Below are 19,375 nucleotides of genomic sequence, written 5' to 3'. Positions count from 1 at the left end.
TCTCTCTCTCTCTCTCTCTCTCTCTCTCTCTCTCTCTCTCTCTCTCTTTCTCTCTCTCTCTCTCACACACACACACACACACACACACACAGTAAGAGCAGTGGGAAGAAAGACGTTTATCCCTCTAAGGCTAGGGATGAAACCCAGTCCTTCATATATGTACGTATGCCATATGCTGCCTAACTCTACCCCCAGCCCTCCATATATGTTATTTTTCTTTAAAGTAACTGACCTTCTTTCTCCCAAGTTCTATCTGCAGCCCCACCCCCACCCCCCAGGTCCTCCTCTCCTGAGGAAGCTCTGAGCTGCACAGTACACACCCAAGTTCGAATGGCTTTCTTTTGTCACCATTTAGGAGATCAGGGTTTAGGGGAAGTCATAAGGAATTTATAAATTCTTATCAAATATACAAAGTAGAGAGTCAAGGACAGATGGGAAGTCACTCAAAAAAAACTTGGCTTTTTCAAACGTGGTTTTCCAGCACTGAGAATTAGCTTCCCACGTTAGGTGTGTCAGTTCTGTACAGTCTCTGGAAGCTGTTGGTGACTTTCCTGTATAACCAACAGGGCTATCCAGAGGGGACATTCCTGCTCGGAGTCCAACAAAGGACAGGGAAGTGAAGAAAACAGGGACCTACAGGTAAAGGTGGCAGCTTTAAAAACAGGCAGACTGTGTGACTCTGGTCCAGTCACTCTGGTTATTAGATTTTTCAACCAACAGTGAAAGAAAATGAAAGGCTTCTCATTTCTCCTTGGTTCTGAAAGTTGCATAACTCTAACCTACATCTAAATTCTTGAGAAAAGTACAGACTACTTAACAACCCATAGAGGGTAAAGCAGAACCCTGGCTTGCTGATGCAGCTGGCAACCCCAGCATTTAGGAGGCAGAGACAAAAGCTTTGGTGCCATTCTGCACTATACAGCAAGACTTGTCTTTTTTGTTGTTTTTTGTTTTTTTTTTTAAGTGGGAGAGGGTGTTTCTGAAACGCAGTCAGTCACCTAACTGTGGCCCAGTGTCTGTGTATCTGAGGGACCTACACAGGTGTTTTCACAAGTCTCACCCCTACTTCACAGTGAGGCAGAAGAGATTAATCACCCAAAGACCCAACACATATCAGTCAGGGAAAATTCTATAAACCATAATATTTAGCTGTTTCAAATTATTTTCCCACATCTTCTAAATACTTTAGACTTTCATTTACAATTTCAGGGTCACACTAGCTAGGCGACACCTGGATCAAGACACTCTATTTTAGGTGTTACCGTGAGGAAGCTTCTTTATGTTGTGTTCTGACTAGAGGTCACCCCTGGATGGAGCAGGGCCTAGGTGAGTCCATCAGTATGCAGGGTGGCAGGGAAATGTTCTCCAACTGTTCTAGGCCTGGTCTCTCCTCCAGGTGAGGTAGACTCTTGTTCTTTGTGGACGAGGCCCAGTGTCACAGGAGGTGGCTCCCTGCTCTCACAGACCTTGATGTCACACCCTTCACTCACCTGGGTCAAACCGTAGAACCAAGAGACAGAGGATCAAGGCAGCCAGGAGGCCCTTTCTGAAGGGCTGGGAGAGGAGATGGCTCACCGCAGAGCCCCAAAGCCGTCGAAGCAGGATCAGCAGTGATAGCAGCTTACGGGAGAATGAACCTGGCAAGGGGACAGAGCATCATCGCAGGGTGAGTCATGCAAATCAGATCTGAAGAGTCAATCCAAACCAGATGAGAACAATTTCCTTGCACAGTTCATTAAATAGTTCAAAAGAAAATACTGAAAGCTCAAAAACAAACAAACAAACAAAAAACAAACAAACAAAAAACAAAACAAAAAACAAAAGGCACCGTTTGCTCAGGGGGTTGGTTTGACTTTGCTTTTGTGGTGCTGAGGCTGGGTCCCAGACTTTGTAGGTGCTTGGCAAGTATACTACCACTGAGCTGTATGGATCTTTGTGACCTGGCAGGTCCACAGCTATCCAAGATGGTTTAAGGACAGGCTATATGAAGATGCAGTCAGTGCATACAAGACCCATGCATCTGTGTAAGCATGCTTCATGTTACGAACTGACTTGTGTAAAGTAAGTCAGAGCCTTACTTGTGACACATTAACACGGAGAAACAGAGGGCCTTTAATATCTGCAGTAGAAAACTCAAGACTGGGATTCTGAATGAGATCATGAATCCCAGCAGTCCAAAACCAAGCGATGCCTGTCCTGACAGGACCTCCTGGACTTGTCACACAGGTTACGGTTGAGCTCATTCTCATGTCTAGAATTGTTTGGGGAGAGAGAACCTCTACTGAGAAAATGCCCCTACCAGATTGCCCATGGGTAAGCCTGTGGGACATTTTCTTGATTAATCATTGATGTGGCTGAGGCTATCCCATGGGGGAGTGGTGAGGGACAGGACCATCCCTGGGCTTAGGTCCTGAGTTGCATAAGAAAGCAGGCTGAGCAAGTCCTATGGAGCATGCCAGTAAGCAGCACCCTCCATGCTCTCTGCATCTGCTCCTGCCCTGTCGCCTTTAGTGATGGACTGTGCTGGAGAATGTAAGATGAAATAAACTCTTTCCTCCTCAAGTTGCTTTTAGGCGTGGTGTTTTATCACAGCAGTAAAACCTAACAAGACAATGGTGGTGGGCTTGGACATCCCCCAAAATCACAACCTGCTAACAAAGAAGTGACTCTATCCCAGCAGGATAGATTTGGAGGTGTACTTTGGAGAACATGATTACAGTTTCCTGATTAAAATAATAGGCTTTCCTGTATATTTTAAAAAGAAGAAGCTTTAACAATCCCTAAGCTGTCCAAAGACAGAAGGTGCTGGAAGAGTGGATACAGCTAATTGTTCTTCTAGTTCTGCTCTGAAATGGTTATTTTGTTTCTGGTGGTGGATAAGCACATAAAAATGTATTTGATATAAAAGTATAATTCCAGTGTGAAACTCCACGGCTTCTCTTCCAAATGGCTATTCAAACTGCATAGAAGTTCACTAAATTGTACAGTCTTTCAACCTGATAAATTTCTGTGTTTTGGTTTCGTTTTCTAATTTCCAACCATTTTTGCCATATCTAAATTCTTGTTTATTTATTCCACCACACAATAAAGTGATATCATAGCAAATAAAAGGGATGCACCCTCTTTTTTATAACCAAGCTTGCACACACACACACACATACACACATACAGAGACACACACAGAGACACACATGCACACACACACATACACACACACACATACACACACATATACACACACACATGCACACACACAGAGATACACACACAGAGACACACATACACACACACACATACACACACATACACACACATACACACACACACATACACACACATACACACACACATACACACATATACACACACATATATACACACACATGCACACACACAGAGACACACACACATATACACACATACACACACATACACACACACACACACACACATTATATGTTCACTTCCTGGAACCCACATTGTGGTTCTCACAACTGCCTGTAACTTCTGCTCCAGAAGGATCTGATGCCTCTGGCCTTCATGGGTACCTACACTCACATGCACATATCCACACACAGTCAAATGCACAGACATAATTTAAAATAAAATTTATCTTCTTTTAAAAATTAGAAAGCCCTGCTTCAGGAGACAGGTGATTTTCTAGCCCTGGAAGTCTTCACACACAGACTGAGGTGAGAGGGACTGAAAGGCCTGAGCAGGAGGGCCAAGGGCCTTTAAAGTTCCTGGAACAGAACAACCCCACTCCCAAGTCTGCTCCACGGCCTTGTAAGGACAGTACCAGAAGCCAGTGGTAGCACAACTGTATGCTAAAGAACAAGGCAGCCCTCAGCTGAGAAAACAAAACACTCAAAAGCTCTAGATCAGTGAAGGCAGATGGACTTAGAGCAGAAGAAGGCCATCTTTATTTCATAAGTTACAGAGTTAAGTTCCGTGTGTATTAAGGACAGTGTTTGAAGGAGGGATAACAGCTCCACACCAGTGTGATGGAAGCAAAAAATCTATCGAGAGGATCCCAAGGAGGTGATGCCTGATCAGACCCCAAAGGGAAGTGACTTTTCAAGAGACAAGTCAGGGTCAGGAGGCCCTGCCCCACCTCCCCATGTGAGACTCTCCTTCCACTCTGCCTTCAGAGTCTTGCTTAGTTTGTATACAACACAGAGTCAGCCTTACGTTCCTAAGCTTAAGAAACCCAGGAATGTACAGGGGGTGCCAAGGGACCGCTCTGCAGCAGCCACAAAGCCCCGATGTCCTACCTTCCTGGCTCAGCTTCTGGGGCTCTTGGGAGTTCGAGTGCTCCTGCATGTGCTGTTGTCTTGCGGTGTGGATGGTCTGGAGCACTTCTAGCCTCTGCTCCTCACTGAAGGCCGCAGAGCCCACTGCCAGCGCCTCAGCCTCTGACAAGCGACCCGAGGGTAGCAGCAGCCGGAACAGGTGGAGTTGGGCCAGTGATGCATACTCAGGAAGGCCCTGGTTATCTGGGTCTTGGAGCCAGGCATCGGCCACATCCAGCACAGCTCCGGGCTCTTTCATTTTGCTGTATAAAAGGATGCTGTGTCCCCAAAAAACACAGTCCCCAAAAAGAAGAATCAGTGCTCTCTAGGGGTTTATCCTCAAAACCACAAATGTCTATAATCCTATCCTCCCAGGTCCTCTAGCCTGTCCCTGTGGGGCATGAACACTGTTAAGAGTTAAGAGACCAGGGGCTAGAGAGATAGCTCAGTGGTTAAGAATACTGACTGCTATTCCAAAGGTCCTGAGTTCAATTCCCAGCAACCACATGATGGCTACAACCATCTGTAATGGGATCTGATGCCCTCTTCTGGAGTGACAATATATATATATATATAAAGAAATCTTTAAAATAATAATAGAGACTGGGGTGGGAGACAGTGATAAGAATGAGCACTGCTCTTGCAAAGTACTGGAGTTTTATTCACAGCAATGACACTGGGCAGCTCGAAAGCACCTTTAACTCCAGCTCTGGGTATCTGAGACCATCTTCTGGTCTCCAAGAGCACCAGCACTCCTGTACACACACACTAATAACTTTTAAAAATAATAACATTTTTTAAGAATTAGAGACTGAGGGCTGGAGAGATGCTCAGAAGTTAAGAGCACTGGTTTTTCCTCCTGGACATCCAGGTTTGATTCTCAGCACCCACATGGAGTTCACAACGGTCTGCAACCACAGTTCCAGGGAATCCAATGCCCTCTTCTGGCATCTGTGGGCATTAGGCACACATGTAGTGCAGACACACAATGCATGCAGTACAGACAAACACTCAGGCCAAACACCCTTACACATAATAAAACAAAACCTAAAATACTTGCTATGCAAGCCTGAGGCCCAGAGTTGGGACCCTCGCAGCCGTGAACAAGCTGGATGTGGCTACACCCACCCCTGTAATCCCAGCACTGAGGGGGAAGAGCCAGGGGGATCACTGGCGCTTGCTAGCTATCAGCCCAGCTAAGAAAGAATGTGAGGTTCAGGGAAAGACCCTGCCTCAAAGGAATAAAGCAGAGAGTGACAGAGGACTCCAAGTGCCCTTCTCTGATCTCCACGTGCACATGCAGGTGTACCCATATGTACACACGCACATATACCACACACATACCACTTATACACATACCCACATACACATAATTTTTTTTAAGAATTAGAGATTCCCCGCAGGCATCAGGAAGCGTGACTGGCTCTGTCCACCTGTCAGCCTGCTTCATTACTATCTTGTGTGTGTGCTCTTTTCTTCTAGCCTACTCCCAAATGCCTGTTTCTCATCCTTAGTTGCCGTGGTGTTAAGGTCTGAACAAGGTGAGGAGACCCGAATTTGAGGGGAACTGACTGGGAATGAGGACAAAAGAGTCAGGAGACCCTGACTCACGAGGACCCCTGATCCCATCCTGACCCAGCTCTAGCACAAGGACATACCACAGCTCCAGGACTTTGGGAGGCAGCTTCTCGGGAACCTGGTAATACTGGAGGACCCAGGACAGGGCTTCTCTCCATCGATCCATTTCGGCCAGAGCCTGGATCCCCACAACACACAGGGAGCATTTCACTTCCTCAACACTGACAACAGAAAACACAAGTCAGATTCAGATGTGTTTCCCCTCTCTCCACGCCATCTTCCACACTGGGAAAGGAAGCCAATGTCAGAAGTCAATAGCCAATTCAGAAGGTACTACCTTTACCTTTTCTGTTATTTATTGGCCCAGACCTCACCACTGGTCTCTTGGGCTGCCCTTCCAGCCTGGAGTTAAGTTCTGGGAACCTTTTAGAGCTACTGCCCAACAGACATCTCTGCATCCGAGTGGAATGAGAATTCAACAACAAAAAGGTAACCATGTGGGAATAGCACACCACGAACATGCAGCAAGTGGAGGAGAGTGGGGGTTGAGAGTGTGCTGACTGAGAAATGGGCTTGGGTGAGGCTTCTGGCTGGGTGCTCATATAGGAACTTAACTGGTCTTTTAGAACTATCTATGTTCAGCCAGACAGTGGTGGCACACGCCTCTAATCCCAGCAACTGAGAGGCAGAGGCAGGTGAATCTCTGAGTTTGAGTCCAGCAAGGTCTACATAATGAGTTACAGGTCAGGGCTACACAGAGAAACCCTCTCAAAATGAAGGGGGAAAAAACCCTATAAAACTATATCCAATGGACATAGGCAAAGCCCTCAACATTCGAGGTGCAGCCTTCATCCCCCTAAAACCACAGTCAAGTCTCTCCAGTGTTTGCTTCTCTGCAGTCAACTCTGACTGTTCTGACTACTCCCTCCTCTAGTGTGGCCTCACACAGCTCTGAGGAAGGTTTACACTCCACAGAGAAATGGTGCCCCCAGCTGCCAGATGAGTCCAATGCATGAGAAAAAGCCATGTAAAACAATCCAAAGGCAATTCACCCAGTCCTTCAACAGGACCAGAGCAGTGTGCTTCTGCCTTGATCCCCCATTTTCCAAGATTCTGCCAAGGCCAGTAATGAATGAGGGTTCCCAAAGGAGTCCTTCTGCTTACTGAACCTCCTTACGACTGAACACTTAACAAACCCTGTCCTCCTGCCCTGAAAAGGTAGGCAACGAATCGGCTGTGGCGTCCCTCCAAACTGTTGCATGATTAGACTTCATTGTACAGTATCACGGGTGCAGGATGAGCAACCAGCCTCTCTCAGAGAGGATCCTCTGGGGAAAGCAAGGTGTAAGGTTGGCACAATCTCGCAATGCCAGAAATTCTGAGACCGAGTTCCTCCCCAACAAGGATCCGGAAAGGAACACTGCCCAGCACGTACGTGCCACTCGCGGGCTCCTCCGCCAGGCTCTGCCAGGCTCGTTCGCAAGTCTCTAGTGCAGCATGGAAGTCCAGGTGCACCACCAACAGGTCGGCCGCCTCTTCCAGCAGGTGCACCGCGGGTGACACGGCCGGGAGGGCGAGCGCGGGCTCGCTGCTCCGCAGAGGGCCCACGAGCCCTTTCAAAGGGGCTGCAGAAGTCGAGACGTCGCTCTTCATAGCCAGCCTGAGTTCGAACAAGTCTCCTCACAGGGCAGGAGGACAGCTTCTCCGGAGCTTCCTGGAAATCCGGAATGGGCCAGGTAGATGACCCGCAAGCTTCGCACTCTTCCCCTCCACGCCTCTCCAGGGCTGTTCCTAGAGACGGACCATGAAGGCGCTGGACCTGGACACAGCCTGCGCTCGCTTCAGCCTAACCCTTCGGGGACTGGCCTGTTCAAGACGTAAGAAGGTGCCGAAGGCCCGACACTAGTTCCTCCTGCCCCTGGACCTGTGCTAAAAGCACCAAAGCTCCCAGAGTAGAGAGCGCTACAACAGAGGACCTGCCCGGGAACCCACGATCAAGTACACCTTCGCCCCACCCACTTCGCCACTTACGACGCACGCGCGCGTCCTGGAGCTCAGGATTCTGGGAGTTGTAGTCCTGGCCTCTTGGGTCTGTGAAGCTTCGGGGAGCCTCTGGCGCCCAGAGACTGTCATCTTCCAGAGAGAACGCACCAGATCACCAGTTTCGGGGTGGAAAAGATGGGGAAGCAGAACCATTAGTAAAATGCCTTTGTCCTGTGAAATGCGATCATTCCCTCGCTAACCGGAAGAGGACGGACGGAAGAAATTCTAGTAAGGAGGTGGAGCTACCTACACCTTTATTTTTAACCTCTAAAGGGATCCGTTGAGAGGGGTCTGCTGGGAACTTAGGTAAGAAGGAAAGGAAAAAGAAAACTCTGTAGTTGGCTATTTCCTCTTCCTGAGTTCGATGCTGCTATAAAGTATGGCACAAGGCAAAAGCGCTTTCTGTCTGTCATTTCTTCATCTCTATGAGTTAAGGACAACTATTACTCTATTTACAGGTGACGTAGGTCACACAATAAATAAGTCACAAAAGCATTATCAAACCAATGAAAGCACTTTTTTTTCTATCTTGGAAGGAGTGTCCGGGCGGAGGTAGAACTGATCTGTGCTTTGTATTCAGCAGATCAACACACAAGTGAGTTACATAAACTGAATCCTCAATTGTTTATGTAAATAAGGCTGTCAAAAAAAAAACTATGCACATGTCATGCAATTCTTCAATACAGTACTGGACCACTGTAAGAGCTGGGTGCGTGTGTGTGTAAATACATATAAATATGTATATTTTATGTTATATTTGTATTGTTTGGGGTACGGAACCACTGTAAGAGCTGGGTGTGTGTGTGAAAATACATATAAATATGTATATTTTTATGTTATATTTGTATTGTTTGTTGAAACAGGGTTTCTCTGTGTAGCCCTGGCTTTCCTGGAACTCATTCTGTAGACCAGGATGACCTCGAACCCAAGGATCAGCCTGCGTCTGCCTCCCAAGTGCTGGGATTAAAGGAGTGCACTACCACGTTAGGCTTCCTATTATATAATTTTACACAGACTCATAAATCACCAATTATCTGTGTGCTTCAGGCAGGATTTCCTAAGTCTTCATTTATACTCGGCCTTCTTGGTTTGACCTCGTCCAGTTCTCTACCTTCTGAGTCTCCCAAGCCCTCCTAGAGTCCCTTGCTCCCTTAGTGACTGGGTAAGACAGCTAGGCCAAGCCTGCTCGCCTCATACATGCCTTTCTCTTGTGGCTAACCCTGACACAGCAGCCTTTAAATCTCTGCAGAAGGTCCTCACACAGCTGAGACAGAAATGGCAAGTCTGTTAAAACCTGGTACTGTGACCGTGTTAGGTGAAAAGGCCAGGATGTCACTTGTTTTTTTTTAAAAAAAAAAAAAAATACTGTTTAATTTTCCTCCACTGAGAATTGGAGAGATGGCTCGGCAGTTAAGAGCATTTGTTTTTGCAGAGTACCTGGGTTCAAGTCCCAACACCCACATAGCAGCTCACAACCATCTGTAATTTTAGTTCCAGGGGATCTGATGCCTTCTTCCTGGCCTCCTGGGGCACCAGGCTTGCACATGGTACACATACATGTAGGCAAAACAGTCACACACATCAAATAAGATGAATAAATCTCATATATATTTTTTTACTTTTCTACATGTGTTTATGTGCCTACATGCAAGTGCCACAGCGCACATGTGGAGGTCAAAGGACACCTACAGCAGACAATTCTCTCCTTCCTCCTTTTGTCTTGGAGACCAGTCTCAGGTCCGACTTGGTGGCAAGCTCTTTTACCCACTAAGCCATCTCACTGGCCCCATACATACTTCCTGATGCCAGTAGATGGCAGGCACTGTCCTAGATCCTGAGGGCCCCACAGAAATTAAGGACAAAGCCCTGGTGAGCTTATATCATAATGGAAGGAAACAAACCACAAAAATAAGCAAATGCTTATTAACAAACAAGTATGCATGTCCTGATCCAGCCAATCCTGAGGTCGATGTAGGAAGATTATTTTAAGGCCAAGAATTAGAGACCAGCCAGGACAACCCAAGAATGTATGTATGTATGTATGTATGTATGTATGTGTAAATATAAGTATACACACACACATTGAAGCCTGCTCCCCCAGTATAGCTGCAGCCATTTTGTTCCATGCCTGCCAGTCATTTCATATTGTTACTGACACAGAAAAATAGCGTGACTCAGAGCAGGTCAGTCTGACCATATACCCTGTTATGTTTTGAGGTTTGTTAATCTTAAGAAATTCCAGAACCATAAGCTTTGCTTGGGACTAGTCAAAACAAAGGTCAGTTAGAATTATTCTAGCTAGCCAGCCAAAATGACCTGAGTCAGAGCTGACCACCGGGCAGCACTTCTTGCACCTACACATGCGCTCAGTGTGGTTTTTGCCTTTATAAACTGGCTGTGGGAAACATTCATGGTCACAGTCAGCTCCTGAGTCTGGTCTGTAGCCATGATCATTTTGTCCTGGAGTGAATGGTCAATAAACTATCCCTGTCTGACTGAGATCAATGTACGTGTGGCATGGAGTGACTCTTGGACCCCAACAATACATACATACACACATATGTACATATATACATACATACATACATACATACATACATACATACACACACACACACACAAACACACATGCATTCACTTAAGTGAGTAAAATACATGCAACAGTGTTGTTAGATGATAAAGACTAAGGAGAAAGAGAAGGGAACCATGGGGCACCATGGAGAGACCAGCACAATAGGTGCATTTGCCTTTGTCTTCTAAGAGGAAGTTCAAAGACAGGGACAGAACACAAAAAACAGGGCCTTTTTGCTCTGCATTGGCCCTTGTTGTTGGAGTCAGTACTTGGAGCCTCCCATTTGGGATCAATATATTCTCTGCATCATTGTGAGGAGACCGTCTTCCTCCACAGACAGCATTTGTTCTCCTGCAGCAAACACTAGAACAAAGCAGAGACACTTGGAATGTGAGTTGCAGAGATTGAGGCTGCCGAAATGTCCCGTCATCTCTGCCTCCAGTTGAACATTAAGTGGTAAAGATCATTAGTAATAACATAATTACGGGATTGCAAAACATAACAGCTCATCTGTTTCTCAACCTGAGTCTTTGTTTTAAAAAGAATTTTCTGTGGATGAGCATTTTGCTACACATACACCCACGTGCCATGTGCACGCCTGGTGCCTCACAGAGGCTGAAGGACTGTGTTCTGTCTGTAACTGGTGAATCCCCCATGTGAGCACGAGACTCAAACTTGGAGCCTCTAGAAGAGCATCAAGTGCTACTAACCTCTGAACCATCTCTCATGCCCCTCAAACTGAGCTTAAAAGTGTGCCCTGAAAAAAACAGAACAGCAGGGATTGGGAGATGGCTCAGTAGGTAACTCGCTTGATGGTCAGTTACAAGTATGAGGACCTGAGTTTGGATTCTCAAACCCTCACATTAAAAACAAACAAACAAACCGAAAACCTGGCATTGGAAGTGGAAGCAGGAAGATCTCCGGGATTTGTTGTCTGTCCAAGATAGCCAAAGCTGTGCGCTCCAGTGAGATCAGTGAGAGACAGGATCTCAAAAATTACGTCAACTCAGTGTCAACTTCTGGCTTGTGTGTGTACGCATAGAGTGAGGGAGAGGAAGGGGAAAGGGGAGGAGAAAGGAGGGAGGGAAGGAGGGAGGGAGGGAGAATAATCAGAACTGGAAGAGCAGCAAAGACAGGTTTACATATAGACAAAGTGAAACTGCCACTACACCACTATGTAACTGAGGCCTGGAAATTTCCTAACAAATTCCTCGCTATTCCTCATTTGTCCAGCAGATGGCAGAACAGCCTTAAATTTTTTTTTTCCTTGCCAGAAATAAATTTCTATTTAGCAGTACAGTGACTAGAATGAGGTCAAGCTATTTAAAGCAGGAGTGGGATGTGCTAAAACTCACATTAAAAAAATAACATTGCATCAATATGTGCTGAATGCATGTGTTAAAACATCACAGAGGCCGGGCGGTAGTGGTGCATGCCTTTAATCCCAGCACTTGGGAGGCAGAGGCAGGCAGATTTTGTTGTTGTTGTTGTTGTTTTTGTTTTTTTGTTTTTCGAGACAAGGTTTCTCTGTGTAGTTCTGGCTGTCCTGGAACTCACTCTGTAGACCAGGCTGGCCTCGAACTCAGAAATCCGGCAGGCAGATTTCTGAGTTCGAGAGTTCGAGGCTAGCCTGGTCTACAGAGTGAGTTCCAGGACAGCCAGGGCTACACAGAGAAACCCTGTCTGGAAAAAAAAGAAAGAAAGGAAGGAAGGAAGGAAGGAAGGAAGGAAGGAAGGAAGGAAGGAAGGAAGGAAGGAAGGAAGGACGAGAAAACATCACAGAGGAACCCATTGTTTTGTACAATTAATACACAAAATAAAAACAAGCACGCGCTTCATTTATTTGTCTCACTTGATCGACAGCTATACATATGGAGCTTGATAGTGGTCTCTGTGTTCATAACCTTTAAAAATCATGTTCACAAACTAACTCAACACACCACTGCTGTGACCCATAGTTCCCCTCCTCTGGGTATACCCAGAATTTCTCAAGTGAAGACATATCAATTCTAAACAGAGGGCGGTCCACTCTATGTATGTGAGAATGAACATGTATACCAGACTGTATCTGGCCAGCCAGATTTCTCCCTGACTGTATCAAGGGCCACGGGACAGGATGTTTGGCAAGTACCTACTCTCTCTCATTGGCTCATCCTTGAAATACACTAGGAGTAGAAATAAGTACAGTTCTCCCAGTCAACAGGGCCTGGCCCCAGTTAGTGTCTATAATGGAGGGATTATCTCATTGTGGGGGAAACCAGCAGAGCGAATGAGATATCAGTCACCCCATCACAGCCCAGCTCCTAGCACCTGTCTGTGACTTGGTGTTCTTCCTTCTTGGTGACAGCTTCGGGACTCAGTTCACAGCACCTCTTCTCAGGCATAAATGGAAGTTGGTACCTGCAGGATGGTACCCTGCTGTGGCAGAGGAAAAGTGAGACACTGGTTAAAATCTCTGTTCTGTTTGTGCTAAAGCTGGCTGACATCCACATAGCCACCCAACGTCCCCATGCCTCAGTGGTCTCTGAGGACATGGATGCTAGCACCGGCCGCATAGAGCAACTGTGAGCATCAAAGAGAGATTGGGATAGCCCACTGAACCTCTAAATCTGACATCCTCCAGGCTAATGACTGGTGTCATATTTTCAGGCTCAAATAAGGAATGGAATGTTTTTCGCCTTCAGATGAATCTTTCTGACTGTCTTAGTTAGGGTGTCTATTGCTGCAACAAAACACCATGACCAAAAGCAAGTTGGGGGGGAAGGGTTTATTCGGCTTGCACTTACACATTGCTGTTCATCACCAAAGGAAGTCAGGACAGGAACTCACACAGGGTTGGAACCTGGAGCAGGAGCTGATGCAGAGGCCATGGAGGGGTGCTGCTTACTGGCTTGCTTCACATGGCTTGCTCAGCCTGCCTTCTTGTAGAATCCAGGACCACCAAGCAAGAGTTGGCACCACCCACAATAGGCTAGGTTGATCCCTCCCCAGTTGATCAATAATTGAGAAAATACCTTACAGCTGGAGGCATTTCCTCATCTGAGGCTCCTTCCTTTCTGATGACTCCAGGTTGTATCAAGTTGACACACAAAACCAGCCAATCCAGTGACCTTACTTTTAGGAACAGGTTGTCCTTTGGTAGCAAAGAATGACCTTGAACTCCTTCCCGCCTGCCTTCCCTGAAGGCTAGGATTACAGGCATACCACACCCAGTTTCTATGCAGATAGAGATTGAACTTCATGCATACTAGGCAAGCAGTCTGCACACAGAGACACATCCCTACCCAGAGTCCAACCCTAGACTGTGCAAGGTCACAAATGTTCACATCTCCGGCCAGCCTGGCCTGTCTCGCTCCCTTCAGATTGGCTCCACATTCCCAGCCAGTAAACTATCTCCACAGCTGCTCTCTCAAAGCTGTTCCAGGCAACCACAGGCCCTCAGTACAGGTTATCTGTGTCAAGGCTCCATGAGCAATAGGTCCCAGTATATGTGAACCTTTGGCCTGGTGCAAGCCGAATAGGTAAGTTAGGGATAGGGTGGGGAGAAGGCTCTCCAGAGATTTCAAGGGCGTGCCTCCTGGGATCCGGACCTTTCAGGCGTTTTTTATGGTTCTTGGGAAAAGCTGAGGCTCAAGGTTCAGGGTTCAATGCTCCTGTTTTCTCCTCGCCATTTAAATGCAGAGGCAATTCCACCTCAGCGCCCAGAAAGTAATCGCCAGAGTCTTAATGCTACCGCAGAGTACATTAACATAATGATGCCTCGGTTTATGTAGCTTGAGATTGACTATCTAGGGCTCGGTGCTCTACGGAGTACTGGAGACATTACTCATCTTAATCATCCACATGAGACCGTGGACCCTGGTACCATTCCTATTTTTGTAGATAAGAAAGTGAGATACAGAATTCTAAGTAACTGGCCAAGGTTCCAGAAGGAGTGTACAGAGAGTACTTAAACCAGGCATCTGGGCCCCAGTCTCCATCTTACCTCGGATGGAGCATTGGCTCTTCAAAACCCATGATATTTGTCTCATTTACCCTTGGCAGCAACCAGATACGGCAGTAACATTGTTACTGAATGGAGGGAAAGGATAGCATTATTTTTGTTGTTCCTACTTATCCATTAAGCTTAGAAACTGCCCAAGCTCCAAACCCTTGTCTCCTATGGCAAAGCTCTGATTTAGCAAGTTTCCCAGCATTCTCTTGGCTATTCTATGTCCAATACCAATAAAACAACAACAACAACAAAAACCAAACAGCCGGGCAGTGGTGGCGCACGCCTTTAATCCCAGCACTTGGGAGGCAGAGGCAGGCGGATTTCTGTGTTTGAGGCCAGTCTGGTCTACAGAGTGAGTTCCAGGACAGCCAGGGCTACACAGCGAAACCCTGTCTCGAAAAACCTTAAAAAAAAAAAAAACAAAAAAACCACAGAGCTATTAAGAAGCCAGGCGGTGGGTGAAACACACCTTTAATCCAAGTATTCAGGAGGCAGAGGTAGGTAGATTTCTGAATTTGAGGCCAGCTGGGTCTACATAGTAAATTCTGGGATACCCAGGGCTACATAATGAGAACCTGTTTCAAAAAAAAGAAAAGAAAAGAAAGCCTTTTATAATTCTCTTCGTCCAGGGAGCCCTCCTCAGACCTTTCTTCAGTGACCCAGAAGTCAAGAATCTATTCAGAAAAGATGACTTAACCTCATGACAGACAGACAGACAGACAGACAGACAGACAGACAGACAGTTGCTTGGAATACAGAACAGTTGCTCTCAGGACAGGTGTTCAGGTTGTCCCTGTTGTCAAAGGGGTAAACTGTTCCCCTCCCCCACTGAGTTCACTTCCTTATTCCTTCTGCAAACTCCTGCTATCCTGGCTTTTTCATGTCTCTATTATACCTCTTTGACAATTTCCATATTTCTTTTAAATTCTATTGTTTCCACATTTGTCCTTCCTAAAGACAGAGGCCAGGTCTTACTCGTGTGTGATCCCTGGCCCCCTCAGCCCGAGACACACAGCACTTTGAAGGAACCCCTCTTGCATGGCTTGCATTCCATCTTCACATCGAATGGAGCACACTTGCTGGAGAGCATTGTGTGAAAATGTGTCTGGCCTAACCCAGCCCAGCTCCTGAGTAAAGAAACTTTGATTCCAGCCCTCAGGGGGCTGAGGCAGGAGGACCAGGAGCTCAAGGTCAGCCTGGGCTATACAGCAAGATCCTACCTTAGAAAGTAGGGGAAGGAATTTTTTAATGATTTCTAGATGTTGCTACCCCAGCCTGCTGTCTTGCTTGTGCGAGATGTCCGTGTCCTTTCTGGAGTATTTTTTCTTGTTTTTTTAGGAAACAATCTAATAAAACAAAACCTGTAGCTCTGACTCCCCAGGGGGCTTTGGGATTAGAAGGAGCCTTATACTACGGACAAGGAAACTGAGACCCCAGGCAGCCACTTCTTGTGCTCAATAAGATGGTAGTAGATAGAATACTAAGAGTACAGGGTGAAGACCACAGGTGTCTGCAGATAGAGGGGTAGATCTCCAATAACACTTCTGTTCATTTCAAAGTTACAAGTTACTCAGCTAAGTTCCAGTCTCTCTGCAGCCAAGTCAAGAAGAAAATCACCCACCCACCGTGGGATTCTCTCACTACACCTCTAAAAGGTGCCATCAAATCAAGGCTGCGGGGAGCAGGGTGGGGGTGAGGACAGGACAAGCTTTGGTGCTGTAGTTTGAGAAAGTGCCAGGTACTGAGCTCTTTCTGAGTGTGTGCTCAGGTGTACAGAGAGCCTTCCCAGCCCCCCTGTTGCCTGTTCTCGGTGGGGGATGGGATCCACACAGACAAGCTGTCTCCAGGCACATACAGACTCGCCTGTGGAAAGTTCTCTGAGGAGAAGACTGCACAGTAGGCTCACCGCTGTCATCTCTTCCATTTTGCATCCTACCGAGGAGGAGCGTGTTTGCTCCTGGGCATCTGGCTCTAAGTATTGCAGCCAATGGCGGCATATATTACAGGTTGGCTCACCACGCCCTTCACCTAATCCCTCGGGACAAAGGGTGATTATGGGGGCAATGTGAGTGTGTGGGTGAGTTCAGCGTCCTCGGCTCTGACAGCCAGGATCCAAGGGACCACAAAGAATAGAGGTAGAAAAACAGGAATCCCATGTTACCATAGCAAACAAAGAAATGCGTGTGTACACAGGCTCTGCCTGAAACCACCATGTTTCGCAGCCCATGAAGCAAACAGGAGCGAAGGGGAAAGGCACAGGTCCCACCCCTACCCCTGACCCAGGGCTGTCTGGAAGGGCCCTGTTTCTCTCTGACGTTCTGCCGTTATGATCTTCTCCAGCTCCTCCTTGATGCCAGTGACACCATTTTCCTTTCCTGGGGAAGCATTCTGTGGGCCTGATGGAGCACCAGAACCGTCCCTTTCATCCCTGCAACCTGAGACCTTCTGGCCCAGAAACCACTGTCTTTTATCCTTTTCTCATTTTTGTTGAAATGAAACATACCCAAAGTAAAAAATAACTCTATCAATATCCCTCAGGGGCAAAGAGAATAACAACATGAAACCCCACCATCCAAAATGACCCTTTATTATGAAACAAAATGCAGTGGTAGTGGCAGAGTACCTAGCAGGCCCATGCCACAGTGTCCCCTGAGAAATCATGCCATGCTATAGACCTGGTTTAAAGGGTGCTTGGGGGTGGGGGAAAGGGAGTGAGGGCCTGAAGAAGGAGTAGAGGCAGACAGACAAGAGCAGAGCCATGATGGCAGAGAAGGGGGAATAGAGACAGACAGAAAGGACAGAAAGGGGGAGAGAAACACTGGTCAGGAACACGGGAACATGTGGGAATCTCTGGGGTGGGGGTTGGGGGTAGTTCTTTCCTACTGCCGCCCAAACTTGGTGATAAACAATGGCAGCAGGTGATGACGTAAGGCCTTGCTAGGTCCCTGGGAGGAGCCTACGGAATTGCCTGTAAGCCAACACCCTTATATTTAATGAACGCACAGTCTATCTGTGAAACTTCGTACAATTATGCTTCACTCCCCTCCCATCACAGGCCCATTTTCCTACCCACCCACCATGGGCCGTGAGAACCCTGTTAGCAGCACCTACCACCTAAAACAAGAACTCAAGAAGGCAACGCTAATTTACATGTTTGTAGTTCTCTGTAGTTAAGAAATAGTCAAGAGACCCTTGGGCCTTGTAACCATGAAACTTGAAGGAAAATTCCAGAACTCTGTTTCTCCTCTTCTGTCGAATGCTGATGACCCCTCCCATTTGTGCAGTACTTTACAAATTAAGAAGCATTTTCATCTTAATTTATTTGATTGTCACCAAGTAATTGTCAGCATTGCCATGACAGATTCATAGCTGTGTTTAAAGTAGCCTGACTATGCACTGGGGTCTGTGCTAGGTCACACCGTCACAGTCATGTCTTAAAGATAATATAACTTAGGCTTAGACAGAATATATAACTCTATCAAACTTTCGAGGATAATCCAAGGAGAATTTCAATCCAATATATCTGACTTTTGAGTCCCTGCTACTGAGCTGAGAATATTACTCAGTTTGTAGCCTTTGACTAACATGCATGAATTCCTGATCTTTACATCTGCAACCACAGCTCTGGAGAATCAGAGGCACTGGAGGATTGGTAGTTCAAGGGTCATCCTCTGCTACATAAAGTTTTAGGCCAACCTGGGCTACATGAGACTGTATCTTTTTTTTTAAGGCCCTTCTTCTGATAACCACTGAGCCATACTGCCTCTAATAACACATGCATCTTCTTGTGAAACACTTTACTGCATATTGTGACCTCAATTTTACAGGAACAGAAACAGAGGCCAGAGAGGTTAAATGGTTGTCCCAAAGTCTCCAAGCGAGCCAGGATTCTAAGCACTCTGATTCTGTTTACTGTGGACCCACCACACCATGCCAGCCTTCAGCCTCTAAAGAGCCAGTCAAAACTCTCAAGTCCCCAGACAGGCTAGTTCTCTCTCAGATCCTCAGAAATCCTGTGGACAGCCAGCCATAGCGTCTGCCTCTTCCTCAACCGATCGCTAGCGGCAGCAGAGAAGGAAGTCGAAGGTGGTGGCTCCCAAAACTGATCCAAGCCCCCTGGTCACGGCTTTCCTTGGTTTGTCTTACAGAGAACACTTGGTCTTTCTTTCTTTTCGTAGAGGTAGGAGAGCTTAAGGACACGAAACCAAAGATGCTGAGAGAAGATAGGATGAAATGCAGGAAAGCCATTTAACCACAGGGTGGGTGGAAGACACAGCAGGAATTACACCGCATCTTCCTGATGTGTAGGCAGAGATGGTTTGTTGTGGAGGTCATTAGGCAATCAGAATTAATATGTTCCCCTATAGAGATAACAATTTTCCTTTATAGGGAACTCCTTGCTGGAATGAGCTCAAAGGATATCATGGATACTGGTTAATTACCCTACCCAACAAACAATTTGGAAAGTAAGACAAGGAAGAGGTAATTATTCCCATTTTAAAGGTTAGGAGACTGAGCTATGGAAGACTTGTGCCTTACTCAATACCAGAGCTGAAAATAGCAGGCCAACCTCCTATGAGTGCCCTTCCATCCCCCATGTGAACACAGGTTTCCTATTGGTAGATATCCTCTTGAGGAAGGACAGCCCATTTAGTGGTCCAAAAACTACAGCTCCCAGCAGACACTGAGAGGAGACAGGGCTGTGCCCCTAGTGCCCATTTCAAATTCCCAAATATGGAGAAGGACTGGGCTTTGGACAAGGAGCAGCACGGTCATCCTTAACAGAGGGGGGAGGATGAGGTAAGTGTGGAATATTTAACTCTATCACCTCGATGTCTGTCCAGTGTTTGGAATGTAGCAGCCTGAAGTCAGGATGTCGTAAATCTTTTGGAAAGG

At 46.6% G+C, this 19,375-nt stretch overlaps 1 protein-coding gene across 2 annotated transcripts in view; it reads right to left on the bottom strand.

Moving 5' to 3' along the window:
- Pex26 (peroxisomal biogenesis factor 26) overlaps positions 1–7,868 on the bottom strand; it is a 10,625-nt gene extending 2,757 nt beyond the window's left edge. For both annotated transcript variants that reach the window (XM_028761095.1, XM_028761096.1), the window contains exons 1-4: positions 7,306–7,868; positions 5,951–6,091; positions 4,275–4,570; positions 1,491–1,637 (exon numbers count right to left, since the gene is read on the bottom strand). In XM_028761095.1, the coding sequence (XP_028616928.1) occupies positions 1,491–1,637; positions 4,275–4,570; positions 5,951–6,091; positions 7,306–7,523 (802 nt within the window). In that variant the 5' untranslated portion in view covers positions 7,524–7,868. The remainder of the gene's footprint in view (positions 1–1,490; positions 1,638–4,274; positions 4,571–5,950; positions 6,092–7,305) is intronic.
- Between the last annotated feature and the right edge of the window lie 11,507 nt (positions 7,869–19,375).

Source organism: Grammomys surdaster, unplaced genomic scaffold (assembly GCF_004785775.1).
Source record: "Grammomys surdaster isolate TR1022 unplaced genomic scaffold, NIH_TR_1.0 126660, whole genome shotgun sequence".
Classification (NCBI taxonomy): Eukaryota; Metazoa; Chordata; class Mammalia; order Rodentia; family Muridae; genus Grammomys; species Grammomys surdaster.
The sequence above is the reverse complement of the archived record's forward strand: the minus strand, read 5'-3'. Positions and strand labels throughout refer to the sequence as shown.